The 17990-nt window shown below is 48.6% G+C and overlaps 1 protein-coding gene across 2 annotated transcripts in view; it reads left to right on the top strand.

The window, feature by feature from the left end:
- The first annotated feature begins 6170 nt into the window (after positions 1 to 6170).
- The window catches only part of LOC138758767 (guanine nucleotide-binding protein subunit alpha-14-like), a 54010-nt gene continuing 42190 nt past the window's right edge, over positions 6171 to 17990 (top strand). For both annotated transcript variants that reach the window (XR_011354421.1, XM_069928133.1), the window contains exon 1: positions 6171 to 6728. Coding sequence is in view for 1 of the 2 variants with exons in the window: in XM_069928133.1 (XP_069784234.1) it covers positions 6575 to 6728 (154 nt within the window). In the remaining variant the exon portion in view is untranslated. The remainder of the gene's footprint in view (positions 6729 to 17990) is intronic.

The raw sequence follows: 17990 nt of genomic DNA, 5'->3' as shown, positions 1-17990 counted from the left end.
CAGTTTAAATCTTCCATTACACACCACAACTGAGTTAACTCCAGATGCTGGAACCCTGAGTGAGCAGAGAAGCTGGAAGGACTCCATGGGCCAGGCAGCATCAGTGGAGAGACATAGCCAGTTAACATTTCGAGTTTGGACCCTTTTCCGAGACTATAGGGGGAAAGGGAGATATCCAGCATGTGTAGAGAGGTTTAAAGGGAGAGGGCTAAGCAGATAATAGGTTGCTGTATAGAAGAAAGTGGAGAGAGAGATAGGGGTGTTGGGGTCAGGGAGAAGGTTAAAGAGAAAAGTGAGTACAGGAGCAAGTAAAAGAGAAAATAATAGTACTGCATCATCAAAAATTCTCACTGATTTTTTTCAAATTTGGGTAATTCCACACCTGCCGAGTTTACTGTTCCCACCCCTCCTTTACCCTGCTTCCATTCTTACTTCACTCCCCCCACCCCCCTGCCCCCTCCACTCATGGTCCACCTAGCAATCTCTCTAACTCCCTGTGGTGAAATCACTATTGTACATATTGATTATATGTAAATGTCATGACCTTTCCTGGTTGATCTGCTCTCAATGGCTGGCTCATGACTCTTCCCCCTTTCTTCCCCGGAAAGGCTGTTATGCCACAAGCCTGTCCCCAGTTCGAGTCCAGGTCAGCATGAGTGACCAACACGGGGATGCTGGCCATCTCTTGCAAGTAAAACCCTTCAGTTTCGGCAATTTCAGTCTTTGTGTGATTGATCTTGCATCACTCCCCACCTTCTTTAGAGTACCTGACAATCTCTTGGCCTTTCCCTCTCCCCAATTATACATATATTCCTTAATAAGAAGTCTGAACCCAAAATGGCTGATCATTTCTCTTCATGGATGATGCCTGGATTACTAATCCTTTGTCAGAATCAGAATCAGAATTTATTGTCATGAATAAGTCACAAAATTAATTGTTTTGTGGCAGCGTCTCAGTGAAAAAATTCATATAAACCACCTTACAAAAATAAATGAAAATAGAGCAGGAAAATAAAAGTAAGGCAGTGTCTTTGCTTCATTGATTATTCAGGGATCTGATGACAGTGGGGAAGAAGCTGTCCTTGTGCCACTGAGCGTTCGTCTTCAGGCTTTTGTACCTTTTCCCCTTTGGTAGCAGAGTGAAGAGGGCATGGCCTGGGTGGTGGGGGTCTTTAAGGATAGAGGCTGCTTTTTTAAGACATTGGCTCTTGTAGATCTCCTCAATGAAGTGAAGTCTGATGTCCATGATGTTGCAGGCCAAATTAACAACCATCTGGAGGTTTTTCTTGTCTGGTGCTTTGGCACCTCTGCACCAGACAGTGATGCAACCAGCCAGAATGCTCTCCATAGTACACCTGTAGAAGTTTCAAGAGTCTTCAGTGAGATACCAAATCTCCTTAAACACTTTAGAAAGTGTAGCCGCTAGTGAGCCTTCTTCAAGGATTGCATCAACATGGAGGCTCCAGGACAAATTCTTGGAGATGTTGAAACCCAGGAATTTAAAATTCTTGACCCTCTCCATATGAGCCCTCGATGAGGACTGCTTCATGTTCTCCTGTTCAGTTAGGCAGCTGACTTATTGGGCACCAAACAACCTGATTTTATAATGCAAGATTCTTGAAGAAATAATTCAACAGTTGAAAAGGTTTTTAAAACATAAAACATTACAGCACAGTTACATTTCATAATTACATTTCAAGCTCACACCTTCCAATTCCCAGGATTGTTGGCATTCTGATCTTTGATCAAATCTTCTTTATCTTTATATTTGTTCCTCCCCCTGAAGTTGGGGATAAAATATCCCCTTTTATCACTAAGAAATACATCTAGAAGTCCCTGCGAATGCTTTGTTATCTCCAAACTGTCTGACTCTGCAGTAATTGTATGCAGGGCATCTGGTGGACATACTCAAAGTGAACAAATTATGTACAGTTTAAAACTCCAAAGATATCAATGCAAATAGACTAAAGAGTAAAGATCCATATTTCTGTTTATGAAATAAAAAATTTTTGCCTGATGGGAACTGCCAACACATGAGACAGTGCTTAAGGGTGAAAAGGCCAAAATGTCTCAAATTGGTTTCATATTGGCGTACAGTTGCTGCACTGTGAAGTGAAATGGCCTGGATCAGCCATGGTTCACACCAACAATGAAGGGCCAGCTAACCTTCTGTTGTTGCCCTATTGGCTGATGTGTATCTCAGTTCTGGGAGAGCTTATATTTTCTTTTCTTTCAAATCTACCTCAAAAATTAATTTTAACAAACACAAGTCTCTCTCTTCCTCATCCTCTTCCCCCTCCACTGCATCTTGGCTTCTAACTTCTCCTCCACACACTTGATCTACCTTCCCCCTCACTCCTCCTCCCTCTCTCTCCTTACTCCCCTCCCGATTTAGTTTAGACTACCTCTCCCTATTTCCTCCCTTCACAACTGCTTGATATTTTTCTTCTCCACTCTTCATCTCTCTCCTTATTCCAACCCTCCTGCTTTCCATTTCCATTCCCGCCCTGTATCCCCTCTCCTTCCAACTACCATCCCACTTCCTCCTTCCTCGTTCTTCCAAACCGTCTCAACCTCTGTGAATGCTTGCTTTTGACACCCACTCCCTCCCCCCAACCCTTTGTGTAGGTCCAGGATGGTGCTCTTTCCTTTGGCAGGCATTCAGCAAACAGGACTTCTTTGAATCGATGGACTGGACCATATTCAAGAACTCCTCCTTAGATTTGAAAAAAAAATTCCACAGATGTCACCAACCTCATTAAGACCTGCATGCATGAGTGTCCGCCCACACACACATAATGGGTGTTTCCCAACTAGAAGCCTTGGATGAATTAGAAGATTTGCAAACTTCAGAGGGTGAGATCAAGGGTTTTAAGGCTGGGGATTCAGATCTCCAGAAGTACAGAAGGGTATCTCTGAAGTAAAGTGGCAATTTTGGAGGAAGCTAGAGACAGATACATGCCAGCTATGGTAGTGAGCGCAGGCCATTACAGCTTACAAAGCGAGGATGAACACCATAGATGGCTATGATGCTTCATTGCCTGATGACTTGAATACCTTCTAAGCCCACTTTGAGAAGGAAAACCCAACAGTGCCTAAGAAAATCCTTGAAAAGACTGAGGACCCTATGATATCTGTCTCCGAGGCCAATGTCAGAACATCATTCAGGAGGGTGAACCCTCACAAGGCTTCAGACCCAGTCAGTGTGCCTGGCAGGGTACTGAAAATCTGTGCCAAGCAACCAGCTGGAGGGTTCATGGACATTTTCATCCTCTCATTGCTGCAGTCAGAGGTTCCCATCTGATGCCAAATAAGAGAAGTGAGCTGCCTCAAAATCAACCAGTAGCACTAACATCTACTGTGACAAAATCATTTGAGAGGTGGGGATGTGGAATGAGCTTCCGGCAGACGTGGTCGAGGCGGGATCATTGGTTACATTTAAGAAAAGACTGGATCGTTACATGGATAGGACGGAACTAGACGGGTATGGACCGGGTGCTGGTCAGTGGGACTAGGAGGGTGGGGATTTGCTACGGCATGGACTAGTAGGGCCGAACTGGCTTGTTCTGTGCTGTAAGTGGTTATAAGGTTATATTGTAAAGATCTGGACCCACTGGAATTCGCCTATTGTCACAAACGTTCCACGGCATATGCAATATCATTAACTCTCCATTCAGCTCTGGATCACCTCCAAAAAAGCAACATGCGGTTGCTCTTCATAGACTACAGCTCAGCCCTCAACACTATTATTCCCACAGTGCTAGTCAAGAAGACCCAAACCATGGGCCTCTGCAACTGGAACCTCTTTGGAAGACCACAGTCAGTACAAATTGGAAACAATGTTTCCTTCTCACTGATGACCAACACAGGTGCACCCCAAGGATGCATGCTTAGCCCTCTGCTCTACTCACTATACACCCATGACTGTGTGGCCAGCCACACTTCCAATGTTATCCACACATTTGGCAATGACACCATGGTGGTCGGCAGAATCACAAACGGCAAAGAGGAAGCATACAGGAAGGAGATAGATCAGCTCATTGAGTGGTGTCACACCAACAACCTTGCGGACAAAATCAGCCAAACCAAAGAGATGATTGTAGTCTTCAGGAGGAAGTTAGTGGAACATGAACCAGTACTCATTGAAGGTTCAGTAGTGGAGTGAGTTAAGAACTTCAAATTCCCGTGTGTCAACATCTCTGAGGATCTGTCTTGGAGCCTCCATATCAATGCAATCCAAAAGAAGTATAGCTAGTGGCTAAACTTTGTGAGCTGTTTGAGGAGATTGACTACGTTGCCGAAGATTCTCGAAAACTTCTACAGGTGTGCAGCGGAGAGCAATCTGGTTGGTTGCATCACTGTCTTGTACAGAGGTGCCAATGCTCAGGATAAGTAAAAAACTCCAGAGAGTTTTTGACTCAGCCCTACAATATCACAAGAACCATCGAGGACATCTTCAAGAGGTGGTGTCTTAAGCCTCTATTCTCAAGGACCCCCACCACCCAGGCCATGCCCTCTTCATTCTGCTACCATCATGAAAAAAGGTACAGGAGCCTGAAGATGAGCATTCAGCGGCACAAGGACAGCTTCCTCCCCATTCCCATCAGATTCTAGAATTGATCAATGAACCAAAGACACTGCCTTACCAAAGTCAGAACTTTTCATACACTATTTTTATTTATTTTTGTAAAGTAGTTCATCGGAATGCTTGCACTGTGATGCTGCAGCAAAACAGCAAATTTCATTATTTGTCCATGACAATGAATTCTGATTTTATTCTGAATGGAGGACTCAGACACTTTAGTTTCCCAGGTTTCCTTTATTTTCACCTAAGCCTGGTAGAAGGCCCATCATCCCTGGAGGGGGATAAAAGAGTCTCTGAACATGGGTTTAAATCAGTGGTTTTCCAACTGCCCCCTCAACTCGCATTCCACCTTAAACAATCCCTATGCCATAAGTCAGTGATTCTCAACCTTCCCTACCCACTCACATCCCATCCCTTACTCATCACAGAGCACCGATGGCACAGGGATTGCTTAAAGTGGTGTGAGGGTGGGAAGAAAATGGTTGAGAAACCACGGCGTGTATCTCCATCCCAACCTGTCATCTCCCCCTCAACATATCTCTCCCCCTCCCTCCCTTCCCCTCCTCAACATATCTCCCCAACCCCCACTCCTCCTCAACATCTCTCCACCCCCCCTCCCTTCCCCTCCTCAACATATCTCCCCATCCTCCTCATCATCTCTCCACTCCCTCCCCTCCTCAACATATCTCCCCACCCCCTCTCCTCCTCAACATATCTCTCCACCCCTCCCCTCAACATCTCTCCACCCTCCCCTCCTCCGCATATCTCCACCCTTCCCCAACATATCTCTCCACCCTCCCCTCCTCTGCATATCTCCACCCTTCCCCAACATATCTCTCCACCCCCTCCCCAACATATCTCTCCACCCCCTCCCCAACATATCTCTCCACCCTCCCCTCCCCTCCCCAACATATCTCTCCACCCTCCCCTCCCCTCCCCAACATATCTCTCCACCCTCCCCTCCCCAACATATCTCTCCACCCCCTCCCCAACATATCTCTCCACCCCCTCCCCAACATATCTCTCCACCCTCCCCTCCCCAACATATCTCTCCACCCTCCCCTCCCCAACATATCTCTCCACCCCCTCCCCAACATATCTCTCCACCCTCCCCTCCCCTCCCCAACATATCTCTCCACCCCCTCCCCAACATATCTCTCCACCCTCCCCTCCCCAACATATCTCTCCACCCTCCCCTCCCCAACATATCTCTCCACCCTCCCCTCCCCAACATATCTCTCCACCCTCCCCTCCCCAACATATCTCTCCACCCCCTCCCCTCCCCAACATATCTCTCCACCCCCTCCCCTCCCCAACATATCTCTCCACCCTCCCCTCCCCAACATATCTCTCCACCCTCCCCTCCCCAACATATCTCTCCACCCTCCCCTCCCCAACATATCTCTCCACCCTCCCCTCCCCAACATATCTCTCCACCCTCCCCTCCCCAACATATCTCTCCACCCCCTCCCCAACATATCTCTCCACCTGGGCCCCATCCCCTCCACGCCCACATGAGCAAAGCCCCTCCCTCTCTGCCTCCTCCAACGTGGTCCCGGCGCCGGTGGGGCTGCAGGGTCCCCTTTCAGTGCGCGGCGTCCCTATTCCAACTTGAATTGGCCAAGAGGGTCGGAGCGCGATGTGGAGGCTGGCACCAATGAGCTGGTCGCATCGACTCAGCGAGCCGCAGAGGGAATGTGATTTAACTGGGCGTGTCACCGAGTCCGGGGATTCTCGGAGCTGGGAAGCTCAGTGCGATCCGCGAGTTTCCAGCGGATTAGGGTCGCTCTCGCTCACGTCCAGTCGGTTGAAGCCACCCTGTCCTGCCCCAGGCAGCTGACACCCTCACCCTGCCCCAGGCAACCCTCATCGTGCCCGGCGGGACTCGGGCGCCGCCGCCAAAGTTTCGGGGGAAGTTGGGCGACTATCGGAACGCTTTTGACTGGGGAGGGAGCGAGCGAAGGGGGAGGGAGGGGGTTTCCAGGCCACATGGCCGCGTTCTGGAGGCGGCCGTGTTGCTGTCGCTGCTCCTGCTGCCTGACGGAGGATGAAAAGGTGGCGTTCGACATCAACAAGAAAATCAACCAGGCGCTGCAGAAACAGAAGCAGAGGCGGATCCGAGAAGTCAAGCTCCTGCTGTTAGGTAAGGAGCCCGTCCCCCCCCCCTCCCACCACCCGTCCCCCCCCCCTCCCACCACCCGTCCCCCCCCCCTCCCACCACCCGTCCCCCCCCCCTCCCACCACCCGTCCCCCCCCCCTCCCACCACCCGTCCCCCCCCCCTCCCACCACCCGTCCCCCCCCCCTCCCACCACCCGTCCCCCCCCCCTCCCACCACCCGTCCCCCCCCCCTCCCACCACCCGTCCCCCCCCCCTCCCACCACCCGTCCCCCCCCCCTCCCACCACCCGTCCCCCCCCCCTCCCACCACCCGTCCCCCCCCCCTCCCACCACCCGTCCCCCCCCCCTCCCACCACCCGTCCCCCCCCCCTCCCACCACCCGTCCCCCCCCCCTCCCACCACCCGTCCCCCCCCTCCCACCACCCGTCCCCCCCCCCTCCCACCACCCGTCCCCCCCCCCTCCCACCACCCGTCCCCCCCCCTCCCACCACCCGTCCCCCCCCCCTCCCACCACCCGTCCCCCCCCCCTCCCACCACCCGTCCCCCCCCCCTCCCACCACCCGTCCCCCCCCCCTCCCACCACCCGTCCCCCCCCCTCCCACCACCCGTCCCCCCCCCCTCCCACCACCCGTCCCCCCCCCCTCCCACCACCCGTCCCCCCCCTCCCACCACCCGTCCCCCCCCCCTCCCACCACCCGTCCCCCCCCCCCACCACCCGTCCCCCCCCCCCTCCCACCACCCGTCCCCCCCCCTCCCACCACCCGTCCCCCCCCCCTCCCACCACCCGTCCCCCCCCCCTCCCACCACCCGTCCCCCCCCCTCCCACCACCCGTCCCCCCCCCCTCCCACCACCCGTCCCCCCCCCCTCCCACCACCCGTCCCCCCCCCTCCCACCACCCGTCCCCCCCCCCTCCCACCACCCGTCCCCCCCCCTCCCACCACCCGTCCCCCCCCCCTCCCACCACCCGTCCCCCCCCCCTCCCACCACCCGTCCCCCCCCCTCCCACCACCCGTCCCCCCCCCCCTCCCACCACCCGTCCCCCCCCCCTCCCACCACCCGTCCCCCCCCCCTCCCACCACCCGTCCCCCCCCCTCCCACCACCCGTCCCCCCCCCTCCCACCACCCGTCCCCCCCCCCTCCCACCACCCATCCCCCCCCCTCCCACCACCCGTCCCCCCCCCCTCCCACCACCCGTCCCCCCCCCTCCCACCACCCGTCCCCCCCCCTCCCACCACCCGTCCCCCCCCCCTCCCACCACCCGTCCCCCCCCCCTCCCACCACCCGTCCCCCCCCCTCCCACCACCCGTCCCCCCCCCCTCCCACCACCCGTCCCCCCCCCCTCCCACCACCCGTCCCCCCCCCCTCCCACCACCCGTCCCCCCCCCCTCCCACCACCCGTCCCCCCCCCCTCCCACCACCCGTCCCCCCCCCCTCCCACCACCCGTCCCCCCCCCCTCCCACCACCCGTCCCCCCCCCCTCCCACCACCCGTCCCCCCCCCCTCCCACCACCCGTCCCCCCCCCCTCCCACCACCCGTCCCCCCCCCCTCCCACCACCCGTCCCCCCCCCCTCCCACCACCCGTCCCCGCTCCATTCCGCAGAGGAGGGCGGCTGTCAACGCGGGGAGGTCCAGCCCGGTGCTGGAGAGACTCGGCAGGTCAAGCGGACCTTCCTCGATCAAGGGCCGAGTCCCTCCAGCCTCCAAACGGCGGAGCCCCCGTGTGTGGGTCTGGGTGGTGAACCGAGAGCTGACAGACACGCACCCATGTATTTCCCAAGGCAGCTCACAGGGCGAAACTAGGAGAGGAATGGATGTGGGAAGCGTTGATTTCTTTTCACTCACTCGCTACTGGGTCACCACTGGGGGGGGGGGACACACGCTGTCTGCACAGTTAAGGCCGTTCGGCCCTCGATGTTGTGCTGACCCATCCTACCCTCTATTTTCCTTTCATCCAAGTGCTCCTTATTTTCCAGCCTCTACCACCATCCCTCGCAAAGCATTCCAGGTATGCACAACTCTTGAGTCTATTAAAAAAAACCTTAACCCTGTTGTTTCCCCCCCCCCCCCTAAATGTTCCACTTTGTGAAGATCTTTGGGTTTATTGTGATTGTGCAGTTAGAAACCATGCAAAGGGTTCTTTTGACTAGTGGTTTAATGACTCCACCGAAAAACAAAAAGACGCCCCTCAACACAATCACACCCTACACTGTTAATGCAAGGTTTAGGTCCGATGTTCTTCCTGATCTACCACTGACCTTCCATTTCTTCCACTGTTAGTTTCATCCTTTCTATTATCAATTGTAATTATTAATTGTTCACCCGACCTTGCCCATCATTTTCCCGGACCAGCATCTCCCACCCTCTTCCTGTGAAGTATTTGGGAGTTCGCTTTACAAAACCAATGTTGTCTAGCTCTTCCAAAGCATCTTCCAGACATACTTATTGCACCGTTTGAGAATCTGTCCATCTAAAATGTTGTGTACAAGGCTCTGGACTGGGTTTGAAAGCCAATCTTCTGAGTCAGAGGCTTGGTGCTGAGCCACACCTGACATTTAATTGCAAGAGAGGGATCTGTAACCCATTGTTTTGGTTATGACCCTGATCACCAGCTCCCTGGAATTAAAGGCCATGAGCTCTGCTGTCAGAAGGTCTTTCATTCCAATTTGATTTTTAGCTGGTAACAGTCTAACTCCAGTATGGAAGAAACAACAGTATCAAGGTGGGTGTGCACTGAAAAATACCATGCATGGACCTTTAATGTTGGTACACTCACTCTTTTCCTGCAACACCAACAATTATGTCACTGAGGATAGGAAATTAATTATAGTTTGAAAAACAAATATTCATTTAGCTTTTTTTCTTCAGAGGGATTAAATGTGAAATGGTAATTAAACCATTTAATAGTCTGGAAAAAAAATTTAGAAGTAGCAGAATCACATACATTGTTATGGTCTCACGTAGGGTAAGTGGAAGACCGTTGATCCAAGGACTTAAGTTTGAGTCCTACCACAGCAGCTCAGTAATTAAATAAATATGAAATTTAAAAAACAAGTGGGTTGTATTCATGGTCACCATGAAATGATCATCTAATAAAGCACATCTGCTTCATTAATGATCTTTGGGGAAGGAAATTGTGGACCATTGATGTTGATCTTCAATCCAGGTTCTGGGTGAGGTCTCAATCAGCAGTTTTCTCTCCTGAGGAATGAAAGACTCTGGCTTTTGTTCTCTACTTGATACACAGGCCTGGGGGAGGACTATCATCTCCCCATACATGGGTTTAAATTCTCCAATGCTGGCACTAACCAAATCAAAACAGTCATCTCCTAGGCAGCAAGCATCGTCCCATCAGTATTAAGCTATGGAATGTCCATCTACATGAGTCAGCATATTGTGGATCAATCATGCGGATGTGTCACCTTCCTCTAAGGTATTTTGTGATTGTTCCTCCCCCCCCCCCCAACTCCACAATTCATGTAAATCACATGATTCCAGAGAGAAACAAGACGTTTGAAAGTGATCAGCCAGGCTGTTGGCAACTCTCATTCCAGAGCCTCTCGCTGTCCTTAGTCAGGGTGAATGGAATTACAGCTTGGCTGTCATTGCCAGGCAACACACATTCAGTAGGCCCTTACAAATGGCCTTTTAAAATGGGGTTTACTGGGTAATTTGCTAGGTTGAAGACCCAGGTACAATGCTATTTGAAAGGGCTGAACCAGGCATGCCCTGTCAAAATTTACCCGGGTCCCAGACCTACCTCAGAGGTGGTCAGAGAACCCAATAAAACTCACTCGGGTATTCTCCTTCACCTATTTGAAAGGGGAAGTGATTCACCTGGTAACTCTGGAAGTTTAAACAGAAAGAGAACAGAAAGAACAGGGGATTCCCTGTGACACATAACTCACCTCATCATCACAGGGTCAGGATCCCCCCCCCTTAAATTGCCGGGTTGGTGATTTAACAGGTAGAGGTTAGGCTGCTATTTGAAAGGTGCAGAAGGCACCCACAACCCAGTTATCTCACCCAGGTCCCAGGAGGGTTACTCAGGTGCAACAATCTGAAAGAGCCTACTGTCTGTTATCTGCAACTGTCCCAGCATAAGCATTAATCAAGTTGTATTTGTATTTTAATATGTTAGTTAATTCATTAAAATGTGTTAATGCAGGGGTATCCAACCTTTTAATTTTTAATTTAGACATACAGCATAGTAACAGGCCATTTTGGCCCACAAGAACACACTGGAGTAGTAGGTTAATTGGGCGGCATGGACTCGTGGGCTCAGGTGTATGTCCAAGTTAAAAGGTTGGCTACCCCTGTGTTAATGTATTTGAAACCTGAATCAACACCAGTCTAAAACTAGATTACCTCGACAAAATCTCAAACACCTCTTCAGTTCAGGGGCACAAAATGTGTCAATAAAAGTCAGGATTGCCTATAATATCTGCAACTTCTGAGTAGATAGATTAAAATAAACAGAGGGCTTCTTCTGAGCATCAATAATCATTGGGAGGATCTGGGTGAGGAAAGAGTTTCAAAAGATGGAACCAGTAAACCTTTTCAATGGCATCAGCATGGTTAATCTTTGTTAATAAATTCTAACTGCTGTTAGAGTTTATTTATCGTAATTTAGCACAGAACCGGGCCCCTCTGGCCCGCCGGGCCCCTCTGGCCCACATGCCCATGCCACCCAAATACATCTGTGATCAATTAACCTACTCACACAGTACGTTTATAAAACGTGGGAGGAAACTAGAACATGCAGAGGAAACCCACGTGGATATGGGGAGAATGTACCAGCTCCTTACAAGCAGCGCTGCGTTCAAACCGGGTCACTGGTGCTGTAACAGTGTTAAGCTAACTACAACAGTAACCATTCCGCCCTTTTGTGTTCAGAGTGAGAAGTTGATGATAGAGTGAGTCTGAAATACTGGATATGGGAAAACCTGAGTTAAGTTTCAGTGATGGCTACTGTACCTAAATGTTCTGTAAGGGCACATATAATTCTACAGAGCAATGATTCAGGTATGTTCAGGTGAAGGACTTTTCAATTTTGTCAACTGTATGGATAGAAAAATAATCAATACTGACCACCCACTTGCTACAAATGGAGTTGGAGGTTCTTGAGAATCTCATGAATTGAGACGATTGATTTGACCTGAGGTATGCAGAGGTGTTAAAACTAGTTATGTTTACAGCGCCATTCTCTCTCTTTATTTAATTCCACCAAAGCAATTAACTGCAGCGAGACAAAAAGCAGAGTGATATGTATCACTGGATGAACAGATTCATTAAAAATACTATTTAAATAATGATAGGCTGCCAGTAAGTTGAAAGACACTTTGAGAGAATTTGTTTAAATTTAAACATACAGCACAGTAACGGGCCCTTCTGCCCCACGAGTCCGTGCTGCCCAATTACACCCAATTGACCTACAACCCGGGTGCATTTTGAAGGGTGAGAGGAAACTGGAACACCCAGAGGAAACCCATGCAAACATGGGAAGAACGTACAAACTCCTTACAGCGTCGGATTTGAACCCAGGGCACTGGTCCTGTAATAGCATTGGGCTAACTAATACATGTTGCCTAAACTTGTATGCTTAAAGGTCTAAAAACAGCTTCATTGCAGTAAAAGTATTTTGTATTAAAAAGTTGAAGAAATGTTCCCACATTAGAGGTGCAAATAATTATCGTTTGCCTTCTCACCTCTTCCAACAGCTATTTCTATTTTATTAAGTCTCTTTATCATTTTTCAATAACACAACGTGATTTTTATTATTGAATAAACTTTATATTAGGTTTAAAATTTTTACCTTGCCTTTCTCCTGTTGGTCCACCCTAATCCCAGTATCTCATGGGATTCATTAACTTCAGCAAAGAATAGATTTACAGTAGTAGCAGGATTGATGTTTGACAGACTGGTAAAGTGATTGCCAACAACATTGCAGTCTTGATTGGAGACTTTTAGTAAGTGACAACAAACTTTATTTGAAATTGAAAGTTTATAGCAATTTTAATGTAACATCTGCCATGAGGACCCTCTTCTTTTTTTCTTCCTTGTTATGCGGATGAATGTTCCGGCAATCAACCTAACAATCCCACGAGAAATGGTGCTCATGATTGGTTGGTTCACTTCCCTGATTGAAGCCCCTGCATCAGAGGGAAGGAAAGGATAATTTTTCTTGTAGTTCATGGAACACTACAGTACAGGCCCCTTCAGCCCTCGAAGTTGTGCTGACCCTTGTATTCCTTTTTTTAAAAAAAAATATGAAACCCTCCCTCTTATTTTCTTTTCATCCATGTGTCTGTCTAAGAGTCTCTTAAATGCCCCTAATGTTTCAGCCTCCACCACCACCCCTGGGGAGGCATTCCAGGCACCCTCAGCTCTGCATTAAAAAAAAACACCCCTGAAATCTCCCCTAAGCTTCCCTCCCTTCACTTTGTATATATGTCTTCTGGTGTTTGCTGTTCCTGCCCTGGGAAACGGGCGCTGGCTGTCCACCCTATCTATGCTTCATGATCTTTTAGATTTCTATCAAATCTACGTTCTAAAGAGAAATGCCCCAGCTCTGCCAACCTTGCCTCGTAAGACATTTTCAAATCCAGGTAATATCCTGGTAAATCTCCTCTGCACCCTCTCCACAGCTTCCTCATTCTTCCTATTATGAGGTGACCAGAACTGAACACAATACTCTTAAGTGTGGTTGAACCAGAGATTTGTAGAGTTGCAACTCCTTAACTCAATCCCCCAATTAATGGTCCAATATCCCATAAGCCTTCTTATCTATCCCATCAATTTGTGTGGCCACCTTGGGACCTTTGAACACGAATGTCCCTCTATTCATCCACACTCTTAAGTAAATGAACACCAACCCAGTACTCAGCTTTCTGGTTTGTCCTTCCAAAATACATAACCTCACACTTACTCAGATTGAACTCCATTGGTGCTTTTCTGGCCAACTCTGCATCCTGTTGATATTCTCTTTTAATCTTCGACAACCTTCAGCTCCATCCATAACTTCTACAACCTTCGTGTCATCTGCAAACTTACTAACCTATCCTTCTACTCCTTCATCCAGGTCATTTATAAAAATCCCAAAGAGTGGGCGTTCCAGAACAGATCCCTGTGGCTCCTCCGTGAGTCATTGACCTCCAGGCAGAATACTTTCCTTCCACTACTACTCTCTGCCTCTCTTCCTGCAATCCAATTTTTTGTCCACACAGCCAAGCTTCCACTGATCCGGTGCCTCATGACTTTCTGGATGAGTCTCTCATGGGGGGACCTTGTCAAATGCCTTGCTAAAATCCATGTAGACCACATCTACCACCCTACCCTCATCAATTTATTTGTTACCTCCTCAAAAGAAATAAATTAGGCTTGTGAGCCACGACCTTCCCTTCACAAAGCCATGGTGACTATCGTTGAGTAGGCTGTACTTCTCCAATGCTCATAGATCCTGTCCTTCAGAATCCTCTCCAATAGTTTAACACCTCTGATGCAAGATTCACTGGTCCTAGAATTCTCCTTATTACCTTTTTAAACAAGGGGACTACATTTTCCATTCTCCAATCCTCCGGCCAAAGATGATTCAAAAATCCTAGCTACTGCTCCAGTTACCTCTTTTCTCACTTCCCATAGCAGCCTGAGGTATATCGCGTTTGGCCCCGAGGGCTTATCAATCTTGATGTTTTTGAGAAGATCCAACACTTTCTCTTTGTTAATTTCCACAATGCCCAGCACACAGGCCTGTTCTATTCTGACCTCACTCTGATCAAGGACCTTTTCTCTTGTGATACTGACGCAGGGTATTCATTTAGGACCTCCCCAACCTCCTCCGCCTCCAGGCACATGTTGCCTCCTTTATCCTTTAGTGGCCTCCATTCTCGTCACCCTTCTGTTCTTCACAAACACAAAGAACGTTTTGGGGTTCGCCTTAAAATTATGGTTCCTGGCAGAATATGTCATAAACGGTAAAATGTCTTGCAGCTGCATTCACAAGATGAGTCATCCAATTTTCCTGTAGGTATTGCTACAAAGTCAACACTAAAGATTAGTGTTCCTTTTAACGAAAACCCAGAGTCAGCAGACCAAAATTAACAAAGTCATGTCCCACCCAATTCAGGGTAATTGGATAAAATCTTATTTCTCAGAAATAATTTTTTCACCTGCAGTTTTGTAAGTAGAATATATGAATGAAGGCACTTTTCATCATTGTCATTCTCCAAAGGGAAAGTGGAATCTAGAATGTAGAACAGTACAGGCCCTTCAGCCCACAATGTTGTGCTGGGTTTTAGTCCCTGCCTCCCACAAAATCCACCATTTTAAATTTCTCCATATGCTTGTCTAGTCATCTCTTTGACTTCACCAATGTCCCAGCCTCCGCCACTGACCCAGGTCATGCATTCCACACACCATCCCCTTTCTGGGTAAAAACACTTTCCTCTAATATCTCTCGTGTACTTCCCACCCATTACCTTAAAGCCATGCCCTCTTGTATTGAGCTGGGAAAGAGGTGCTGGCCACCCACTTGTATACCTCTATCATGTCTCCCCTCATCCTCCTCCTCTCCAAAGAGTAAACCCCTATCTTAATCTCTGCTCATAATGCAAACTCTCTAGGTAGCATCCTGGTAAATCTCCTCTGCACCCTTTCCAGCACTTCCATGTCTTTCCTATAATGAGGTGACCAGAACTGGACACAGTTCTCCAAATGTGGTGTAACCAGAGTTTTGTAGAGCTGCATGATTACCTCGCGGCTCTCAAACTCAATCCTTGCTAACATCCCATAAGGTTTCTTAACTACCCTGTCTACCTTTGAGGCAACTTTCAGGGATCTGTAGACATGGACCCCCAGATCCCTCTGCTCTTCCACACGCCAAGAATCCTGCTATTAACTTTGTATTCTGCCTGGGAGTTTGTCCAAAGTGAACCACCTCACACTTCTCTGGATTGATCTCCATCTACCACTTCTCAGCCCAGCTCTACATCCTATCAATGTCCCTCTGCAATCTTCTACAATCCTTTACACTATCCACAACATCACCATCATTTGTGTCATCTGAAAACTTGCCAACCCACCCTTCTACCCCTCATCCAAGTTATTTATAAAAATCACAAAAAGTGGAGGTCCCAGAACGATCCTTGAAGGACTCCACTAGTCACAGCCCTCTAATCCGAATGCACTCCCTCCATTACAACCTTCTGCTTTCTATAGGCAAGCCAATTCTGAATCCACACGGCCAAACTTCCCTGGATCCCATGCCTTCTGACTTTCTGAATAAGCCTACCATGTGGAACCTTGTCAAATGCCTAATGTAGACCTCATCCACCATACTACCCTTACTAATATGTCTGGTCACCTTCTCAAATAACTTTATCAGGCTTGTGAGACAAGATCCGCCCTTTGCAAAGCAATGCTAACTGTCCCTGATCAGACCATAATTCTCTATATGTCCATAGATCCTATCTCTAAGAATCCTTTCCAATAGCTTGCCCAACACAGACATAACACTTACTGGCCTATAATTACCTGGACTTACCCTACTACCTTTTTTCAACAAGGGGACAACATTTTGCACTCTCCAATCCTCCAGCACCATCCTCATGGATTACAAGGACACAAAAATCCTAGTCAAAGGCTCAACAATCTCCTCCCTCACCTCATGGAGCAGCTTGGGAATATTCTGTCAGGCCCTGGGGACTTATCCATCCTAATGCATATTTAACTGCACTAACACCTCCTCTCTCTTAATATCAACATTCTCTAGATCATCAACCTCACTGTACTGTCCTCACTGTCATCAAGGTTCCACTCCTTGGTGAATACTGGAGAAGTATTCATTGAGGACCTCACCCAGGCACCTCTTCCCACCTGTATCTCTAATCAGTCCAATCTTCACTCCTGTCATCCTTCTGTTCTTCACATAAGTGAAGAATGCCTCATCAAGGCCTTCCTATGCCCCTTTCTTGTTTTTCTCCATCCCTCTTATTCTCTTTTCTTGCGAACTGATATTCTTCAAGTGACCTATCTTACCCTTGCTGTCTGAACCTCATTTATGCTGTCTTCCACCTGACTAGATTTTCTACCTTACCATTCTTTCTCTGCCTCATCAGGACAAATTATCCCTAACATCCTGCAAGAGAACCCTAAACATCGATCACATTTCCCTGCAAAAGTGTCATCCCAATTCACACCCGCAAGTTCAAGCCTTATAGCCTCATAATTTGACCGTCCCCAATTAAATATTTTCCTGTTCTCTCTGACTCTCTCCTTGAACCTTGACAATGCTAAAGGCCAGGGAGCAGTGATCACCGTCCCCCAAATGTTCACCCACTGAGAGATCTGTGACCTGTCGTGGCAGACTGATGGAATCCATCCTGGACACACTTAACAAACTCTGCCCCATCTCAACCTTTAGCACTAAATAGGAGCCAGTCAATATCAAGGAAGTTGAAGTCACCCATGATAGCAACATTGTTAGTTTTGCACCTTTCCTAAATCTGCCTCCCAACCTGCTCCTTCCTATCCCTGCTGTTACCAGGAGGCTTGTGGGAATATTTCCAATAGAGTAACTGCTCCCTTCCTGTTCCTAACTTCCACCCATACTGACTCAAAAGATGATCTTGCTACATTACTCACCCTTTTTGCAGCTGTAATAGTATCCCTGACCATTAATGCCTCCCCTTCTCCCCCCTCTGTAAAAACACTGAAATCCAGGAATCCATTCCTGCCCTGATGCCACCCAGGAACTATGGCCACTGCATCATAGTTCCACATACTGCATGTATCCAGGCTTTCAGTTCATCACCCTTACACCTGCTGCCTCTTCCATTCAAGTACATGCACTTTAGCCCTTCTACCTTACTACTTTCATACCCTATATTCTGCTTCTCCTTCCTTAAAACCTCTCTAAATGATAGATCTCCATGCATTTCTTCCACTGATCTATCGCTGACCTGGTCCCACCCCCCTTGTAAACTAGTTTAAACCCTCCCGAACTACACTAGCAAACCTGCCCACAAGGATATTGCTTTCCCTCGAGTTCAGGTGTAAGCTATCCAAACTGTACAGGTCCCACCTTCCCCAGAAGAGATCCCAATGTTCCAAAAATCTAAATGGTACAAAACATTGACCTTTAAGTGCCACTTTTCAATGAGTGCATTAATATTTATACTAACCTTTAAGCAAGGAATATCTTCAAAAACAAGTTTCAAAAACTCGACATGGTTTATTCCAAGTTGCTAACACAGGCATTCTCGGAAAATCCTTTTGTATAGTAAAATCTC

Source organism: Narcine bancroftii, chromosome 3 (genome assembly GCF_036971445.1).
Source record: "Narcine bancroftii isolate sNarBan1 chromosome 3, sNarBan1.hap1, whole genome shotgun sequence".
Taxonomy (NCBI): domain Eukaryota; kingdom Metazoa; phylum Chordata; class Chondrichthyes; order Torpediniformes; family Narcinidae; genus Narcine; species Narcine bancroftii.
This window is presented reverse-complemented; position numbering and strand designations above follow the sequence as displayed.